The sequence below is a fragment of the Chiloscyllium plagiosum genome, unplaced genomic scaffold, assembly GCF_037043375.1.
Source record: "Chiloscyllium plagiosum isolate Xiang-an unplaced genomic scaffold, Cpla_swu_hap1 HiC_scaffold_25, whole genome shotgun sequence".
Lineage (NCBI taxonomy): Eukaryota > Metazoa > Chordata > Chondrichthyes > Orectolobiformes > Hemiscylliidae > Chiloscyllium > Chiloscyllium plagiosum.
Genome location: NW_028270163.1, coordinates 49,655,343 through 49,676,254, shown reverse-complemented (window position 1 = coordinate 49,676,254; position 20,912 = coordinate 49,655,343). Strand labels below are relative to the sequence as shown.

Below are 20,912 nucleotides of genomic sequence, written 5' to 3'. Positions count from 1 at the left end.
TTCTTCAGGGGAAGCACTGACCTTCGTTGTCTTCTGGGTCCTCCACCAGCTCAGATAATGACATTTCAGTGTGCTTTAGCTAGAGTCCGGAGCACATTCTGGTGAGCACATCTTTGGCATGTCTGCAGCTTGCCAAGGAAGAAATGGTTCAGGTTGCTGGCACTTGGAGGACTGCTGGAGACCAGGCAGCTGGACAGGGCTTAGGCAGGAGAGGACCTCATGGTGTTGCTCATGAATAACTTAGTCAAAATACAAGAGCTGACAGAGCAGAGCAGTAGCAGCGACACTTGAGGAACTGGATCAAAGATTTGATAAGTCGGCCAATGCTCTCTATTCTGTGCTATCTCCAATGGCAGTTTGGTAACCACCATGGAGAACCAGGTCCAGCACACTCTCTCTGTTAGATATATGTATAGACCTGCATTCTATTGCTGTCTCCATTGGTTATCAGCACTAATGGTAAGGCAGCAGGGGACGAAGGACTTTGACCTCACACCTAGTGCCCCTTCCCCATTGGGAGATAAGGTGGTCAGAAGGCACTCAGCAGGAGGAACACCACCACACACACAAACACTAGCCAACCCCCACCCCAATCCCCATCTTAGGTCAGTACACTCCAGAGCTCCCCCCCCCCCCCCCAATAAAACTACCACCCCACCAAATCAACCTTGTATGTAACCCCCAGATATTTGGATGTTCAAGCCGACAATGGTAATCCTGCATTTGAATACTCACAGCAAGCCTGGGCCTTGTTGCTATAAAAGCCCATGGAGGTGATGGCCTGGTGGTATTATCACTAGACTATTAATCTAAAGACCAAGGTCATGTTCTGAGGATTCAGGTTCAAATGAGCTTTGGCGATGACTGGAAGTTGAGTTTTAATTAAATCAGTTAATGCTTTATTCTGTTATGTTCAGCAAGTATTTTTGATAACTATTGGACCAGTTACATTGTTGTTTCAGATATTTTAAATGTGAAAGGCAAGTGGGGAAAAATCCTATGTTTTGGAAGAATGGTGGATCATTGAAGGGATGCAAAGCATCTCAGGCTGCAGCAGATTGGCAGCCACTGATCCACGCATACACCTGATCACACTTGAGGTGCACAAATGCGTACTGATCTTGAGCCAAATTGATTCATAAGCACTCGACTGTAAAGCACAGTTTTTAATGTCTGTCATTTGACATCATTCTAAAGTGCTTTTAGTAACAACACATTAGTTAATCCATAGTACATAACAGTACGAAACAAGTGGCAAGTGCACTGTCGGCCTAAACAAACAATCTAATCTCCTTCACAATTGAAAATAGGCAGTTTAAAAAGGCTATATATTTTTTTATTGAATGGATTAATTTTGCCAGAGGTGCAAGCAGAAAGAGATTGCAAAGTTTGACTTGTGTATACCTTGTCCTGACCATTTCTTTGCAGAAAGGATTGTATTCTGTAATATTTAATTTATTTGCAACCATTAGGAATGTGTTATGCAAGTTAATGCACAGTTCCCAGGCAACTGTTAGGAAGCCTTCAGTTCAAGGCAGTTTATTTTCTAAGTAATTGATCCCTAAAGACAAGTCTCCAGGTGGCTGTGGGATGATCAGTATTCTCCTTTGACCCATGAAGTGAAGCTCCCTTTACAAACAACATCACCTGAATTGACCATTTGTCTTCATGTTGCTTGGAAGGTCTTGCTGTGCACATTCTGGGTTGTAAACCTGCCTAAAGAATAATAGTGACTACACTTCAGAAGTACCGTCTTGGCTCTTTAAGATGCTTTTAGGATTTGGAATGCTTTGGACTATTGGACCCTTTTGTTTTAGATTAGATGGAAACAGGCCCTTCAGCCCAACATGTCCACACCGATCCCCTGAAGAGAAATCTACCCAAACCCATTCCCCTACCCTCGATTTATGCCTGACTAATACACCTAACACTCTGGGCAATTTTGGTGGAAATCGAACCTGGGTTTCTGTTGCTCTGAGGCAGCAGTGCTAACCACTGAGCCACCCTGCTGCCCTGGAGCCTGTTACAGTCCAATTAATACTAAAAAATAAAGGGAGAGAAATTAAGTACGGTCACCATCAAACTAATGGGGCAAAGGCTGATCAGTTCCTGACCCTGATCATTTGCACTCTGGGATCCTAAAAGAGATAGCTACAGAAATAGTGGGTGCAATGGCTGCAATTTTTAAAAATTGTTGGATTCTGGAGAATTTCTAGTGGACTGGAAAATTGCTAATATGACACCCCTATTCTTAGAAGCATGGCATTCCAATCAGAACTCTATCAACAAACACATCAAGTTAGACCCCATCTACCACCCCCTGAGAAAAAGAACAGGAAATGGCATCACCAACCCAAAGAAAGCCAAACATATAAATAGAAAGCAGAAATCATCAGCAGTGCTTCGCTTGGTGGCCCACTGAAGATGTTACCTAGTCTGGTGATGAAACGTCTGGAAATTAACCTTCCAGCTCAGCGAACAAACTTACATCCAGAACCTCAACCTGAGCTAAAATCTCAAAACTCACCCCTATTCAAGAACAGAGGGAGGCAAAATGTCAATTAGCCTTACATCTATTGCTGGAAAAGTATTGGAATCAATTATTAAGGAAGTAAAAGCAGAGCATTTGGAAGATCATGATCTAATCAAGCAGTCAGCGTGTCTTCATGAAAGGGAAATCATATTGGACAAATTTGTTAAAGTTTCCTGAAGTCTCAAACAGATCGAATAGTGGGGAACCGCTCGATGTGCTGTATTTGAACTTCCAGAAGGTGTTTGACAAGGGACCTCACAAAAGGTTAAGTCACGAAATAAGAGCCCACGATGTGAAAGCTAGTATATTGACATAGATAGAGAATTGACTCATGGACTGGAAACAGTGAGTGGAGATTAGGGGTCCTTTCGCGGATTGGTGACCTGTGACCTGTGGAGTTCCCCAGGTAGTAGATTGGCAGTCACTGATTCATGTGTACATCTGATCACATTGGAGATGCATGAATGAGTACTGATCTCGAGCCAAATTGATTCATAAGCACTCGACTATAAAACACAGTTTTCAATGTATGTAATTTGACATTGTTCTAAAATGCTTTTCCTAACAACACATTAGTTAATCCACAGTACATAACAGTATGAAACAAGTGGCAAATGCTGTGAGCACAACTGTTTACAAGATTATATTAATGACTTGGAGGAAAGAAGTGAATGTACTGTAACCAAATTTGCGGGCAACACCAAAATGGGTGGAAAAACTGGTTATGAGAGGGATACACAGAGTTTACAGAGATATTGATAGGTTAAGTAAGTGGGCAAAAAAATTGGCCATTGAAGTATAATGTAGGAAAATGCAAAATTGTTCATTTTGAAAGGGAGAACTAAAGAGCAGAATGTTATTTGAATGGAGAGAAACTGCACAAAGCTGCAACACAAAGGGACTTGGGGGTACTTATGCATGAAACACAGAAAGCTAGCACACAGATGCAGCAGGTAATCAGGAAGGCTAATGGAACGTGGCCTTATTTCAAGGGGGTTGGAATATAAAGAGTAGGGAAGCCTTACTGCAACTGTACAAAGTGCAGGTGAGACCATGTCTGGAGTACTGTGAGCAGTTTCAGTCCCCTTATTTAAGGAAAAGTATCATTTCAGAGAAAGTTCACTAGGATGATCCCTTGTATGGGAGGGATTTTCTTATGAGCAAAGGTACAGACTAAGGCAATATTCATTGGAACTTAGAAGATTGAGAGGTGTCTTAAGGAGCTTGGTAAGGTAAATGCTGAGGGACAAAAGGAGAGGAGGAAATAAGTACAATAACTATTAGGAAAAAAAGGGACTCTGGCCCCATTAGTTTCTCCAAAGACCAGTACGTTCTCTGGACATAATGGAATGCATCCAAGGATGTTTAAAGAAGTAACTACAGAGGCAATATGTGCAGCTGTAGTCACCTTCCAGAAATCCTCAGATTCTGGAAAAGGCCCAGAGAATTGGAAAACTGAAAGTTAAACACCTTCATTAAAAAAGGGAAGGGGATAAGTAAAATCAGGTAACTGAGGGTCAATTTGCTTAACATCTGTTAATGGGAAATTGTTTGAGTTATTATAGTTATAATAGCATAATATTTAGAAATATGTAATATGATCAAGCAATATCATGAAGGGTAAAGAGGCAGTAACAAGTTGAATAGATAAATGATAACCTTAAGACACCTCTCAATCTTCTAAGTTCCAATTAATATTGCCTTAGTCTGTACCTTTGCTCATAAGAAAATCCCTCCCATACAAGGGATCATCCTAGTGAACTTTCTCTGAAATGATACTTTTCCTTAAATAAGGAGACTGAAACTGCTCACAGTACTCCAGGCATGGTCTCACCTGCACTTTGTAGTGGATGTAATGTATTTGGATTTCCATGAAGCATTTGACAAGTTAACACACCTTAGGCTAGTTAATAAGGTAAGAGCCTGTGATGTTGGAAATAGTACGTTAGCATGGGTAGAGAATCAGCTAACAAATGGAAGACAAAGTTGGGTGTGAAGGGGCGAGGTCATTTTCAGGTTGTCACACCGTAACTAGTGGAGTGCCACTAGTGATCAATGCTGGAATCATAAATATTTAATAATATTAATGACTCAGATTTTCTTATGAGCAAAGGTACAGACTGAGGCAATATTCATTGGAATTTAGAAGAATGAGAGGTGTCTTAAGGAGCTTGGTAAGGTAAATGCTGAGAGCATATTTCCTCTCATAGGAGAGTGTCGCATCAGAGGGCATAGTCTCAGAATAAAGAGACACCAATTCCAGACTGAGACAGGGAGGAATTTCTTTCTCTAAGGGTTGAGAGTCTTTGGAACTCCTGGGAACAGAGGGCTAGTGGGGCACAGTCTGAATGTGTATTTAAGACTGGGATACATTCTTGATCAGTCGGGAATTCAAAGATTATGAATTCAAAGGGCAGGAAATGTGGATGTGAAGAATGTCAGCTCTGATCCTTTTGAATGGCAGTGCAGGGCCAAACAGTCTACTCCTGTTCCTGTTTTGTATGGCCTTATGGTCTACACTATTTGATGAGTTTGTGGCTCATTTGTATCTGAACTCCACCCACTCATCTTAGGCCTCAAATCTTGAATGAATCAACTTGATTCCATGACAGGGAAATACAATTCTATCTGAGTTCTTTCTTGACATAATGAGCAGGATTGATAAAGGAATACCAGTAGCTCTAGTATATTTAAATGTATCCAATAAGGTGGCACATAAAAGACTGGTGCACAAGATAAATGCACATGTATTGGCGATAATATATTAAAGAGGACTGGCTAATATCCAAGTAACAGAATTGGTGAAGGGTAGAACGGTCTCAAGGCGCTGAATGCCTACTCTTGCCCTTAATTTGTCTGCATGTTTTTATGTCAATGGGTTCAGTTTCCAGTTGGCACACTAACTAGTGGAGTGCCTTAGGGAGCAGAGTTGGGGCTTTAACTGTTTGAAATCTATTTGAATGAGTTAGATGAAGAGACTGAGTGTACTACAGCCACATTTGATGACCACGCAAAGATAGTTGGAGAAGCAAATTATAACAAGGACACAAAGGCTGGAATTTCAGTGGCCTCCCATAGGTCCTGCTGCTGAGACCTCAACCAACACTGGGGAACTGTGGTACTATAGAGGGCCTTTTAAGATTGACAGGCTTTCGGTTCACTGGAACAACAGCCCAGCTCTTTAAACTGGCAGATCCACCTGGAGGGTCAGTAATTTAGCATTGTTGCTAATAGAGGCTAAAAATCACACAACATCAGGTTATAGTCCAACAGGTTTATTTAAAAGTACCATCTTTCGGAACACTGCTTCTTCATCTGGTAGCTCGTGGTGCAGGATCGGAAGACACAGCTCCGAAAGTATGTACTTTCAAATAAACCTGCTGGACTATTACTTGATGTTGTGTGATTTTTAACCTTGTCCACCCCAGTCCAATACTAGCACCTCCACATCATAGCTGCTGCTAAGGCTGCAAGGGGGAAAAGAGATGCCCTTGAAATGTTGGAGTGCATTTTTTCTATCATGTAGCCTGACCAGGTCATCCCAGCGATCAGAAGGAAAAACCCTTCAGTGGCAGCACTGGAGTTATGAGTTATCGAAACATAGGAGCAGGAGTAGGCCCAATCAGCCCCATAATCCTATTCCACTATTCATTGAGATTGTGGCCCAACTCCATATACCTGCCTTTGGCCCATATCCCTTCATATCTTCTGCTTACAAACATTTATTTATCTCAGATTTAAAACTAACAACTAATCCAGCATCCACTGCCATTTGTGGAAGAGAGTTCTAAACATCTACCACCATTTGTCTGTAAAATGCTTTTTAACATTTCTCCTGAATGATGTGGCCCTAATTCTCAGACTCTGCCCCTAGACCTAGAATCCCCAGCTAGTGGAAATAGTTTATCTTCATCTGTCCTGTCTTTTCCTGTTAATATTTTGAAGACTTCAGCCCTTAGCCTTCTAACTTCTAGAGAAAACGGACCCAATTTGAATGATCTCTAATCATAACTCCTGAAATCCTTGTAAACCTGTGTTGTATTCTCTCCAAGGTCAATGTATCCTACCTATGGTGTAGTGCCCAGATCTCTTCACAGTACTGCAAGTGGGGTCGAGCCAGAGTTTTATATAATTGCAGTATAACTTCTGTATTTTTGTATTCAAAGTCCTTTAGATATAAACACCAGCATTCCATTAGCTATTTTTGATTATTTTCTGTGCCTGCTCATGATATTTTAAAGATCTATGCACCTGAATCCCAAGTTTATTTTGATATCCAGTATATTTAACTTCATATAACCCAAAAAGTACCTTTATCTGCTTTTTAGTCCAAAATGGATAACATCATACTTGCTTTCATTGAACTCCATTCTGCTGCTGTTTTACCCATTCACTTAGTCTATCAATATCCCTTTATAAATTTATGTTATAATCAACATTGTCTGCAATGCTGCCCAACTTTGTGTCATTAGCAAATTCGGATATATGACTTTTTTATGCAATTATCCAAGTTGTTAACAAATAATATGAATAATTGAGGCCCTAATATTGATCCTGTGGGACACCACTGTTCACAAATTGCCAATTTGTGTACCTACTCATTACCCCTACTTTCTGTTGTCTGTCACTCAGCCAACTTCTAGCCACATCAGTAATTTGCTGTTAGTTCCCTGGGTTTCTCACTTTGTTAACAGTTTCTTATGTGGGACTTTATCAGATGCCTTTTGGAAGTCCAGATAAACAACATCTATGACATCCCCGGTCCACTCATATCTTCAAAAAAATTCAATTAGCTTTGTCAGGCATGAGCTACCTGTCATGAATCCATGCTGGCTCTCCCTGATTAACAGAAAATGTTCAATGTGTTCTGGTTTTATATTGTGTAAATTTTTCTTTAAACATCCTCCACTGTTATTTTATGCATTAACAGATTTTCCAGGTTTACTGTGGACAGTCTCTACCTCATCTTGTTAAAGGTGCCTTACCTAAATCTAAACCTCTAGTAGCTGATTCATGCTGTTTGCTTTCAAGCTCTACATTGAATTCCCTCGTGCTGTGAACAATATTTGGTAAATTAGGTTACTAATTAAATCTGGCTCATTACTCATTACTAATTCCAATATTGCTTGTCCCATTGTTGCATCCAGGACATATTGCTGTAGGGAACTCTCCTGGACACACTTCAGAAATTCATTTCCTAAGATACGGGCTTATTGAATTGGGATGAATTTATTAACAGATAGAATTTGTGATGAAGGCCATAAAACAGACTAGTAACCAATGAATAATTTTCAGATTGGCAGACTGTTATTTGGGTGCTAAGTGGATCACACCTGGGGATTTTAGCTATTTGTAAATATATTTTATTGAATTAGGAGGAAGGGTCAAGTCTAATATTTCCAAATTTACTGATGCTGTGAAATTAAGTGAGAAAGTCACGTGAGAATACCAAGAGGCTTGATGGGATTTAGACACTAACTGATTTAGCAAGAAGCTGACAGATGGTGTCTGACATGGGGAAATGTGAAGTTATTTGTTTGAAAGGAGGAGTAGAAGGAACAGAATATTTTTAAACGGCAAGGAACTGTTTTGTTTGTGTTCGTAGAGATTTGGCTGCCTTGTACAGAAAATATGGGAGGCCTTGTGGCACAGTGCCTCTGGGTCAGAATTCTGGATTCAAATACCAGCTCAGGCCATGATGGTGAAGGAAGATATATTCATATCATGGCCAACAGGTTACTGGAATGTTGAGAGAGTCTTCTGGTCATCTGTGCTTGATGTAGAATGAGACCCTTGAAGCTCCAGCCTCTGCAGCAGGCTGGTAACATGTTCAAAAAACAATTACCTGTGGAACTAGACATAAGAACATACTTTGTCTGCTACACCACTAGGCGTGAGAAGATAAAAAGAAGTACAAGAAATATATAAAGCTAATATGCACGTATAGCCAGTAATTAGGAAGATAAATGGTATGTTGACACTGAGATGGTAGATTTTTGGATACTAAGGAAATTGAGGGATGTAGGATTGGATGGAAAGATGGAATTGAAGTTGAAGACCAACTGTGACTTTATTGAATGGCAGATCATGCTTGAGGGGCCATATGTGACTGGTACATTTAGTGGATAATATTGCATTGCATTCTTCCAAGTTAGACTCCGGTCCAGAACTTTCGACAGCAGCAGGTGTCCTGGAATCGTATATCCAAAAATTTGTTATATATATTAGGAGTGGCATAGTGGTTAGCTCTATTGCCTCAGCACCAGGGATCCAGATTCGATTCCAGACTCAGGTCACTGTGTACGATTTCCATGTTCTCCCTGTGTCTTTGTGGGTTTCCTCTGGGTGCTCTGGTTTCCCTACATGGTCCAACGATGCGCAGGTTCTCTGGGGCGGCAATGGCCTTGTGGTATTATTGCTGGGTGGTTAATCCAGAGATTGGGATAATTTTCTGGGTACCCCGAATACTGTTTAAAAATAGTCTATAATTAAGTGTCTAATGATGACCATGAATCCATTGTTGATTGTCATAAAAACTCATCTGGCTCACTAATGTTTTTTCGGAAAGGAAACTGCCATCTTTACCTGGTCTGGCCTGCATGTGACACCAGACCCACAGCAATGTGGTTGACTCTTAACTGCCCTCTAGGCAATTAGGGATGGGCAATAAACACTGCGTAGCCAGTGATGCCCACATCCCGTGAATGAATAAAGAAAAAAAAATTAGGTACTTTGGCCATGCTAAACAATTGCCTTGTCATATCCAGGAATGTGCGGATTAGGTGGTTAACCATGGTAAAAACCCCATGCGGGTTTTCGAGGATGGGTTGTGGGTGTGGGTGGGATGGTCCTCAGAGGGTCAGTGCAGACTTGATGTGTTGAATAGCCTCTTTCTGCACTGTAGGAATTCTATTTTATTCTATTTTCTTGATGTATTCATTATTTATCTTTATGTATGCATTACAGTGTTGACACTATTTTCCTTGTACTGTGCTTTGAACCTTAGGACTTGAATTGAATTAATTAAATAAACAGTGGTAACCATTAGTTTATTCAATTCGTTATGATCTTTCCTGGTTTTTGGACTTTAAATGGCTAACAGCTAATTGAAAACAAATGTATACCTTTCAAATTAATTACATATTAAATACTTTAATATCTTGTAAATATCGCAAAATAAAAATTCTGTGGGTGTTGCTGGTACTCATAGTTGCTGGTATCAGAAATGTGTAATAAGAAATTAAGATAGGAAGTTTAGAAATGATTGGTTCAAATAAATTTCAACAGGTTGATCTCTGAACATGCCTTAATCACTTATTTTCTTATTGATATTTCTTATGGGTGTTATCAGGGGTGGGGATTTAATTTGAGGTAGGAAGGTATAAAACAATAAAATCTTGTTTACAGATGAAAGGTTCAATAAAGTTTCAGCTGGAACCCTTCCAAGCCAATGATTTGTACCACTTAGAAGGACAAGAGCAGCAACTGTATGGGAATACCACCACCTTAAAGTTCCAATCTAAGCAACACAGTTCTTTCATTGTCACTGGAACAGAATCCAGGAATTCCCTTCATAATAGCACTCTGGGTGTACCTATACGGTGGCCCAGTGGTTAGCACTGCTGCCTCACAGCGCCAGAGACCCGGGTTCAATTCCCGCCTCAGGCGACTGACTGTGTGGAGTTTGCACGTTCTCCCCGTGTCTGCGTGGGTTTCCTCCGGGTGCTCCGGTTTCCTCCCACAGTCCAAAGATGTGCAGGTCAGGTGAATTGGCCATACTAAATTGCCTGTAGTGTTAGGTAAGGGGTAAATGTAGGGGTATGGGTGGGTTGCGCTTCGGCGGGTCGGTGTGGACTTGTTGGGCCGAAGGGCCTGTTTCCACACTGTAATGTAATGTAATCTAATCTATACCACATGGATTGCATTAGCTAAAGAAATTGTCTCATCACTACCTTCTTTGGGGCAATTATCAATGGGCAATAAATGCTGGCCACAGCACAAGTAATACATGTATCCCACGAAGGAATATAAGATCATTTATATCTTTGTAAACAGCGGCAGAATAAGGACACCTTTATTTAATCAATTTGGATGGGTTCAGGCAAAAGTAATGGTGAACTTAGTTAACTTGCCACTGGGTTCTTCTCCCAACCCCATATAATATCTTCATATACATTATCTCTCTGTTAAATTTGAAATATGTACTGAAAAAGAATTGCTCCCTGAAGTGGTCCAGCTGTTTAGTCATTATTTTAAGTATTCTCGTTAGTTTCCAATCAGTAGTAAATTTATTATTTTTGATGGGGCAGGAAGGGGATGAAGGCTTTAGAGTGCTTATAATTGGCATTGGTATTCTTGGTAGAGGTGGACAAAATTAATCAGAATTCCACCTCCAATCAGTATCCGGTTACTCCTGCTAAAAGTGTTAGTATATAGGCAATGTGTCACAAGAGGATCAGATTTGGTTATAATACTTCAATTCTTGAGTCAATTGGCACAAGTCTTAAGCACTTTTCAGTGGCTATATAGTGATGTTAGTTGAGGGATAGATATCTGTCAGGATGCTGGGATGAAAACTCGCATGTTTTTCCTTGAATGGTGCTATTCGCCCGTTTTATGTATACGAGAGAGAACAGATAGTGCCTTGGTTTAATGTCTCATCCAGTAATTAGCACCATCATGCACCATGCTGCAGCACTCTCTCCCTTGGTGTTACACTGAATTAGGAACTTAGATTCTGTGGTCACGTCTTTGGAGTGGAGCTTGAACCCATAGCCTTCTGATTCAGAGGCAGGTGCGAGCTGGTGTGCTTTAAGACTGACACCTTATTTCATTGAGCAACAAAAGAACTCATGACATGATTGGCTAAATTACTGTAATGCTCTGGATGTGTGTCATCTGGAAGGCAAATGGAAGACATTTGGCAGAGAAAATTTTGATGAAGTTAGAACTTGACAATAATAATGTTTATTCGTCTTTTGTATTGGGTTAGACTTGTTTTTATTGTTATTCATCCTGAGCTTCATGGTCAGCTCAATTATTCTTTCAAACTGTAAATATTTACCTCTTTGATAAAGTTATGTTATAACTGTTGTAATGCTTAGTATACTACAGAATGTATTGATTTGTTTTGAGGGCTGAATTTAAATATACTTTGCTCAATGTTTAGTTATGTTGATAGAATTTTTGAGCTTTTTATTATCTGTTCCTTACAGCTGATAGATGACAAGAAAGGGTTAAGTGCAAAGTGTGAGTCCATGGTAAATGAATTGAAGCAGGTGGACCAGAAATACTCTAAGAAAATCCAACAGATGCAAGAGCAGAATGAACTGGTGAGAGATTCAGACTGCAAATCCATATAATTATGCAGAATGTACAGTATAGGAACAGGATAATTTGCCTCCTCATCTATTCTAGTGCTTATACTCCACAACCTCTTTCCATTTTATTCTTTCTTCCTATTCCTTTTTCCTTTATATATTTGCCTAGATTTCTCTATTCTGTGCAATTCACCTCACCTACTCTAAGTGGTAGTGAGGTCTACATTCTCGCTGCTGTCTCTTTAGACAAGTTTCTCCTTAAATGTGTAATTGAATTTATTAGGAGCTAACTTAAATGCGTAATGTCTAACTATGGACTCCCCCAGAAGTTGAAACATCATCTGTACCTTCATTCTATCGAGGCAAAAGTGAGGACTGCAGATGCTGGAAACCAGAGTTTAGATCAGAGTGGTGCTTGAAAACCACAACAGGTGAGGCAGCATCCGAGGAGCAGGAAAACAGACGTTTTGAGCAGAAGCCCTTCATCAGGAATATAGGCAGGAAGCCTCCAGGGTGGAGAGATAAATGGGAGTGGGGTGGGGCTGGGGAGAAGGTTGCAAAGAGTACAATAGGTGAATGGGGATGGGGATGGAAGTGATAGGTCAGACGGGAAGGTGGAGTTGATAGGTAGTATGGGAGATTGGCAGGTAGGACAGGTATTGAGGACAGTGCTGAACTGGAACGTTGGAACTGAGGTAAGGTGGGGGGGAGAGGGGAAATGAGGAAACTGGTGAAGTCCACATTGATGCCCTGGGGTTGAAGTGTTCCGAGGCGGAAGATGAGGCGTTCTTCCTCCAGGCGTCGGGTGGTGAGGGATTGGCGGTGGAGGAGGCCCTGCATGTCCTTGGCAGAGTGGGAGGGGGAGTTGAAATGTTGGGCCACGGGGTGGTGGGGTGGATTGGTGTGGGTGTCCCAGAGATGTTCCCTGAAGCGCTCTGCGAGGAGGCGTCCAGTCTCCCCAATGTCGAGGAGACTGCATCGGGAGCAAAGGATACAATAAATTGCATTGGTGGATGTGCAGGTGAAACTTTGAGGGATGTGGAAGGCTCCTTTGGGGCATTGGATGATGGTGAGGGAGGAGGTGTGGGCGCAGGTTTTGCAATTCCTGCAGTGGCAGGGGAGGGTGCCAGGACTGGAGAGTGGTTTGTTGGGGGGCGCGAGGACCTGACCAGGTAGTCACGGAGGGAACGGTCTTTGTGGAAAGCGGAATAGGGGTGGGGAGGGAAATATATCTCTGGTGGTGGGGTCCGCTTGGAGGTGGCGGAAATGTTGGCGGATGATATGGTTAATGCGAAGGTTGGTATGGTGGAAAGTGAGGACCGGGGGGTTCTGTCCTTGTTATGGTTGGAGGGGTGGGGTTTGAAGGCGGAGTTGAGGGATGTGGATGAGACGCGTTGGAGGGTATCTTCAACAACATGAGAAGGGAAATTACGATCTCTAAAGAGGGAGGCCATCTGGTGTGTTCTGTGGTGGAACTGGTCCTCCTGGGAGCAGACACGGCAGAGGTGGAGGAATTGGGAATACAGGGTGGCATTTTTGCAGGAGATAGGGTGGGCACAGGTGTAATCCAGGTAGCTGTGGGAGTCGGTGGGTTTGTAAAAAATGTTAGTGTCAAGTCGGTCGTCATTAATGCGCCATAAAAGCGCCATTAGCCATGTGGCTGGTACAACTACCATCCCCACAGTGATCGATGACATCACTTCCACCCCCATCATGGCCACATTGATAGTCACTTCCGCCCCTCATGATTCCTAATGCACCATACGTGACATCACTTCCACCCTCCATGTCATCATTGATGTCACACGTTCAGTGACATCCGCCCCCTCTACTGCCATGTTCACCCCCACTTCCGCCCCCACCAATGCCACTCACCTGCATTCTACCGACACCCCACCCCCCCACAGATTCCATTGCCACCATCCCTGCCCCCCCAGAACCCTGAGGGGGACATCACCCCTGCTCATGACTCTACCCCCATTCCCCCCACCACCACACCCACTCCAGTTACAGGCTCCGCCCCTACTCCGAGCTCCACGCCTACACCAGGTCCTAGCTCCCAGTCTGCCAAGTTTTCACCATTCCCCCCCGACCTTCCCCTCACTGAGGGTGAACGATCAGTCCTCAGCAAAGGCCTTTCCTTTATCCCCCTCCATCCACGCATCAATGAATTTAATACGCATCGTGGTCAAACAATTCTTCTGCCGTCTCCGCCTCCAAGCTTATTTTACAATCAGGACTCTTGCCCACCTTCTGAGGACCCCTTCACTCGCCTCCAACACACTCCATTCACCTGGACATCCTGTACTGGCCTATTACCCGCCGTCGACCTCTTCATTTCCAACTTCCGCCGAGACATTAACTGCCTCAAACTGTCTACCCCCCTCCCCCACTCCAACCTCTCAATGCACAGCCCTCCACTCCCTCTGCTCCAATCCAACCTCACTATCAAACCAGCAGATAAAGAGGGTGCAGTGGTAATTTAGCGCACTGACCTCTACACCGCTGATGCCAGACGCCAACTCGAAGAACCTCCTCCTACCGCCCCCTTGACCATGACCCCCACCCCCATCACCAAACCATTATCTCCCAGACCATACAGAATCTCATCACCTCAGGAGATCTCCCACCCACAGCTTCCAACCTCGTAGTCCGGGAATGCCGCACCGCCTGATTGTACTTCCTTTCCAAGATCCACAAACCTGACCACGCCAGCCGACCCATTGTCTCAGCCTGCTCCTGCCCCACCGAACTCATCTCCACCTACCTCGATACTGTCCTATTCCCCCTAGTCCAGGAACTCCTCACGTACGTTCGGGACACCATCCCAGCACACCACCTCCTCCATTTCCCCGGCCCCCAGCGCCTCATCTTCACCATGGACTTTCAATTCCTCTACACCTCCATCTGCTATGACAAGGGCCTCCAAGCCCCCTCACCTGACGTCCCCAACAGTACCCTTCCAATGACACTCTCGTTCGTTTGGCTGAACTGATCCTCACCCTTAACAATATGTCCTTCGAATCCTCCCACTTCTTCCAGACCAAAAGAGTAGCCATGGGTACCTGTATGGGCCCCAGCTATGCCTGTCTCTTTGTCGGCTACCTAGAACAGTCCATCTTCCGTAGTTAACTGGCACCACTCCCCACCTCTTCCTCCATTACATTGATGACTGCATCGGTGCCATCTTGTGCTCCCGCGAGGAGATTGAGCAGTTTATCAACTTCACCAGCACATTCCATCCCAACCTTAAATTCACCTGGACCATCTCTGACATCTCCCTCCCCTTCCTGGACCTCCCTATCACCATTAATGACGACCAACTTGAAACTGACATTTTTTACAAACCCACTGATTCCCACAGCTTCCTGGATAACCTCTTCCCACCCTATCTCCTGCAAAAATGCCACCCCGTATTCCCAATTCCTCCGCCTCTGCTATATCTGCTCCAAGGAGGACCAGTTCCATCACAGAACACACCAGATGGCTTCCTTCTTTAGAGACCGCAATTTCCCTTCTCATGTTGTTGAAGATGCCCTCCAACACATCTCATCCACATCCCGCACCTCCGCCCTCAAACCCTACCCCTCCAACCGTAACAAGGACAGAACCCCCCTGGTCCTCACTTTCCACTCTACCAACCTTCGCATTAACCATATCATCCGCTAACATTTCCGCCAGCTCCAAACGGACCCCACCACCAGAGATATATTTCCCTTCCCACCCCTTTTCCGCTTTCCACAAAGACCGTTCCCTCTGTGACTACCTGGTCATGGAATGGCACTATTCGGCACTGCCCTTTTGGCACCGATCATTTGGCCCCGCCATTTTGGCTCTAAACTGTTTTGGCGCTCATTACTTTGGCACTGAACTGTTTTGGCACTAATACATATAGATAACCATCGTTTGAAAATTTTGGTTTGTATCATCAAGGCGGTAGATGATTATTAACAATTGTTAAATGAGAAAATGATTACAAAACGAGATTTGATTCTGCAGCTGGTCATTACAGCTTTGACTATCAATTCTTGCTAGTTGAGAAAATTACATCGGGTAATTAGTCATCCTCTCTTCTTTAACCAAACAAGACTTTTTTTTTATTCTGAATTGGTGCCAAAACAGCTCAGCGCCAAAGTAATGAGCGCCAAAACAGTTCAGAGCCAAAACGGCAGGGCCAAATGATCGGCGCCAAAAGGGCGGCGCCAAAACATACCTTATCCACCTGGTCAGGTCCACGCCCCCCCCAACAAATCACTGTCCCGTCCTGGCACCCTCCCCTGCCACTGCAGGAATTGCAAAACCTGCGCCTACACCTCCTCCCTCACCACAATCCAAGGCCCCAAAGGAGCCTTCCACATCCATCAAAGTTTCACCTGCACATCCACCAATGTTATTTATTGTATCCGTTGCTCCCGATGCGGTCTCCTCTACACTGGGGAGACTGGATGCCTCCTCGCAGAGCGCTTCAGGGAACATCTCCAGGACACCTGCAGCAATCAATCCCACCGCCCTGTGGCCCCACATTGCAAATCCCCTCCCACTCTGCCGAGGACATGCAGGTCCTTGGTCTCCTCCACCGCAACTCCCTCACCACCTGACGCCTCAGAACACTTCCACCCCAGGACAACAATGTGGACTTCACCAGATTCCTCATTTCCCCTCTCCCCCTCACCTTACCTCAGTTCCAACCTTCCAGCTCAGCACTGTCTTCATGACCTGTCCTACCTGCCAATCTCCCTTTCCATCTATCCGCTCCACCCTCGCCTCTGACCTATCACTTCCATCCCCATCCCCATTCACCTATTGTACTGCAGCCCACCCCCCCCACCCCCCATTTATCTCTCCACCCTGGGGGCTTCCTGCCTATATTCCTGATGAAGGGCTTCTGCCCGAAACGTCGATTTTCCTGTTCCTCGGATGCTGCCTGACCTGCTGTGGCTTTCCAGCACCACTCTGATCTAAACCCTTTGTTCTGTCGAGTCTCTTTACAAATTTAAGGTATCCCATCAGGTCACCAGTAGATCTTTCTCTAGAAAGATTAATCAAGTCAATCTTTCCTGATGGTTGAACATTCTCTGCTCTATTATTCTATTATATCATTTTTGTACTTTCTCCATACCTTCTGTATTTTCTTTCTAGTGTGGAAACCGCTATACGCAGTACTATATGATCAAGTACCAAGATTCTGAACAAGGGATGAGGGGGCTGATAATCATGCCATACAATTTCACAAGCAAAAACAAAATGTCTAATGCCTCGTGGCACAATTGCTAAATTATTAATCCAGAGACCCCAGTAATGATCTGGAGACCTGGGTTTAAATCTCACCATGGCATATGGTGGAATTTGGATTCAATTAAAAATCTGGAATTAAGGTCTAGTGAGGACCGCAACACCATGTTGATTGTCAGGAGAAGCCCTTCTGTTTTACTATTGTCCTTCAGGGAAGGATATCTGCCATCTTTATCTGGGTCTGGCCAACATATGACTCCAGGCCGACCATAATGTGGTTGACTCTTAATTGCCCTCTGCACAATTAGAGATGGACAATAAATGCTGGCCTAGCCAGTGACTGCCACATCCTGCGAATGAATAACAAAAACTAGAAAATCCTAAAGAGACCACCAACATGACCTACTCTTCAGAATAAAAGCAATTCACACCAGATTTTATTCAGTAACAGAAAAAAATACAACAACAGTGGAAAAGATTTAAGCAACTTAAACTATACCCCCCCCCACACACATACTTACAGAGACACGCGCACACATGCACTCACGTGCACATGCATGCGTGCGCACACACACAACAAAGTTAACACAGTTACTACAGGTGGAAAAAGAATATAGATGTGGTAAGAAAAATTCCAAAAGTCCATACCACAAAATGGAAAGTAATTTTTACCAGTCCTTTTGATTTTTTGCTATAAGACGAAGGTCATTCTTCAGTTTGATGGTTGATCAGGTGAAGTGTCTTTTCCTAGAATCATAGAATCCCTACAGTGTGGGAGCAGGCCATGTGGCCCATTGAGTCCACACCAACCCTCCGAACAGTATCCCACCCAGTCCAACCCCCTCTACCCTATCCATGTAATCCTGCATTTCTCATGGCTAGCCCACCTAGCCTACACATGCCTGGACATTATGGGTGATTTATCATGGCCAGTCCACCTAACCTGCACATCTTTGGACCGTGGGAGCAAACCAGAGCACCCAGCGATAACCCATGCAGACGCAGGGAGAGCATGCAAACTGCCCACAGACAGTCACCCAAGGCTGGAATTGTCCTGGGTCACTAGCAGAGTGAGGCAGCAGTGCTAACCACTGAGCCAGCATGCTGCCCTTGTATTTTCTTGTATGAATTCTTTCTTTTCTCTTTCTGTCTTTCTCTGACATGGAGAGACATGAGGAGAGATGGATGCTTTCTGTATGCAGGCTTTGGATATTTCTTTCACACTGTTGCTTTTGGCACTTTTCCTCAGTGCATTCAGTCTCAAGTTCTCTCTTTTACAGATTCTAAAAAGCAATATTGAATTGCCCAATTCAATAATATGCAACACTTGAATTTCAACTTGCAAAACCTTCCTGGTATTCTGGTCATGGCAGTCCAACCCCATTTCAGTTTATATCAGGAAGTTTAAATCCAACTCGAGCAGCTGGTGAAATTCAAAATTCAATTAATAAATTTGGAATTAAGAGCTAATCTCCGTGATGGTGCACATGAAACTATCACCAATTGCCTTAAAAATTCTGTCTGGCTCACTAATGTTGTTTAGAGAAGGAAATTTGTCGTCCTTACCTAATCTGGCCTACTTGTGACTCTGAGCCCATAGCATGTGATGTACTCTTAACTGTCCCCAAACCATTGAGTTGAAGGGCAGTTAGGGATAACCAACACCCACAAAGGGTTCATTCTCCTGTTGTTGGGTGCTGCATATGGGTCTGAAAAGGTTAATACTTGATTGAGTACGGGAGGCACTCCATCTGGGTGATGATGTCACAGGGACATGGTCAGATTAAGTAAGGAACTAGTTGGAGACAGATATGCTGAGAGTCTTTGTAGTAGTAGGTCCCATTCATATAATCTGTGACTAGTTGCACTAATGCAGTAAACTTCAACTTATTGACTCAACATGACTAAGATGGAAAGATGGCTACCCATCTAAAAATGGGTAGACCATCCAAACATCCATACACACAATAGTGACTGAGATTGATACCTCAACTAAAATCCTCTAAACAGATTACTTAATTCATTGTGTGTTTGTAAATTGCCTGCTTTTTACCCTGAATTATATCAAAAGTGCTCTGTAATCTGCCAGATGTGAAAAGTGCTACAGCTTTTGTTTTATCTGTGACCACAGGGCAGTCTTTGTACATATAGGTTGTATTTCCCTCATCTAGCATTCGCTGATTCCAGCAACCTCTGGGGTCTGATACCCACAGTATGATTCCAGTTCTGGTTTCTGGAGAACCCAACCTCTCTGCCCTTCTCCCCAAAACTGTTTTCTTGCTGCATCCATGTAAACTGGTTCAGTATCCTTTCTTGGGCCAATTTCCAAATCATCGTCATTGTCGACAAGCGGCAGAACAATTGGTCCATGTAAAGTATCTGTTTAGATCACAAGATCATGGTGTGTGCGTGCCCAGTCTGCACTCGCATTCATTTTCTGTTTTGTTGTTAGACCCTTTGGCAAAGGATATATTTTGTTTCCCACAGCTGGGTGAGGGAGGTATAAAAAAATTAAATGCTTCAAGCTCACACAGAAACAAATGCCTCTGGGGCCATTAATACAACTTTATCTTTTTCCAGATTCTATATTAAGGAACATTCATTATTTCAAAATATGGTTTGCAACAAGGAAATGTAATTGAATCTAATACTAAAATGCAGAAGGATGGTGCATGGTGCATAGCACATTTTAAATGTATTTAAAAACTCCTAAGCTAACCCTGACATATGACTTCCTCTGATCGGGCAAACACCTGATCCTGAGACTGCCAGAGGACAGAGGTACAATCTGAATAGTTTTTTAAAAATATATATGACAGCGTCCTTTTATTCCTGTCTCTGAATTTTTTCAGCATTTGAACTTCATAGTAAAGACCATTGTACTGCAGTTTTTTAAATAACGTCCTGTCTCACTATTTCTGTCTATAGGAAATCAAGAAGTTAAAAGAAATAATGAGTGCAACAGAAAAAATACGCAGAGAGAAATGGATAGATGAGAAAACAAAGAAAATTAAAGAGATTACTGTAAAAGGTACCAGTTTACAAGCCTGGGGCTTATAATTGATATTCTAAAGAGAATATCTGACCATTAACAGTTGCATATTGTTGTGGATGACCACTAATGGGAAAATATTGTATTCAATCATTTTGCAACAGAATAGCCATTTAAATGAACTAAAAGAATTTCCAAATTTATCATACAGCTACTGCTCACGTTTCCAAATATACAATAGGACATATTTATTGTAACAGGTTTATCATCAGATTTGTTACCTTATAGCTTGCTTGTGAATGTTGAGAAGATTGTTAAAGAACAAATCATCAAGAAGTACATGATACAATTACTTTACCAGCTGTCTACTTCTCTTAAGCTGCAACCAAAAAAAAGTATTTCTTGACCAAACCTCTGATCAGCTGCCATATTATTTGTTGACAAAAGAAAAATACAAGGATGATGGAAAGCTAAAACACTTGTGTGTTTGTGGATGTCTTGAACAGCTGCAATTCTTAACAATTCTTCAAGAATTGAGTAATATTGAGAGTTGGAGAGCTTAATCAGAACGATACAGTAATGAGAAAGGAGCACTTTATATGTTGTAGGCACAACAACTCTATGGAACGTTGCTGCAGTTGTCCCTGATCATATCTTGCATTGCTGAAATGTAGGTGGGTTTGGCATGGTGAAATTATCAGAGTATTGTTACAACTTGATTCACTAAAGGAGCCAGAAAAGCAGAATCACTTAGTAATTGAGTGTAAGTAGGCACTTTAATCTTGTTGCAGAATTGGCTGACAATGTCACGAAAAGGTGCTTGACCCTAAACAGG

General features: G+C 42.9%; 1 protein-coding gene across 2 annotated transcripts in view; it reads left to right on the top strand.

The window, feature by feature from the left end:
• Positions 1 to 20,912, top strand: part of cep131 (centrosomal protein 131) — a 129,982-nt gene that overhangs the window by 66,797 nt on the left and 42,273 nt on the right. For both annotated transcript variants that reach the window (XM_043714980.2, XM_043714979.2), the window contains 2 exons: positions 11,749 to 11,865; positions 20,014 to 20,116. In XM_043714980.2, the coding sequence (XP_043570915.1) occupies positions 11,749 to 11,865; positions 20,014 to 20,116 (220 nt within the window). The remainder of the gene's footprint in view (positions 1 to 11,748; positions 11,866 to 20,013; positions 20,117 to 20,912) is intronic.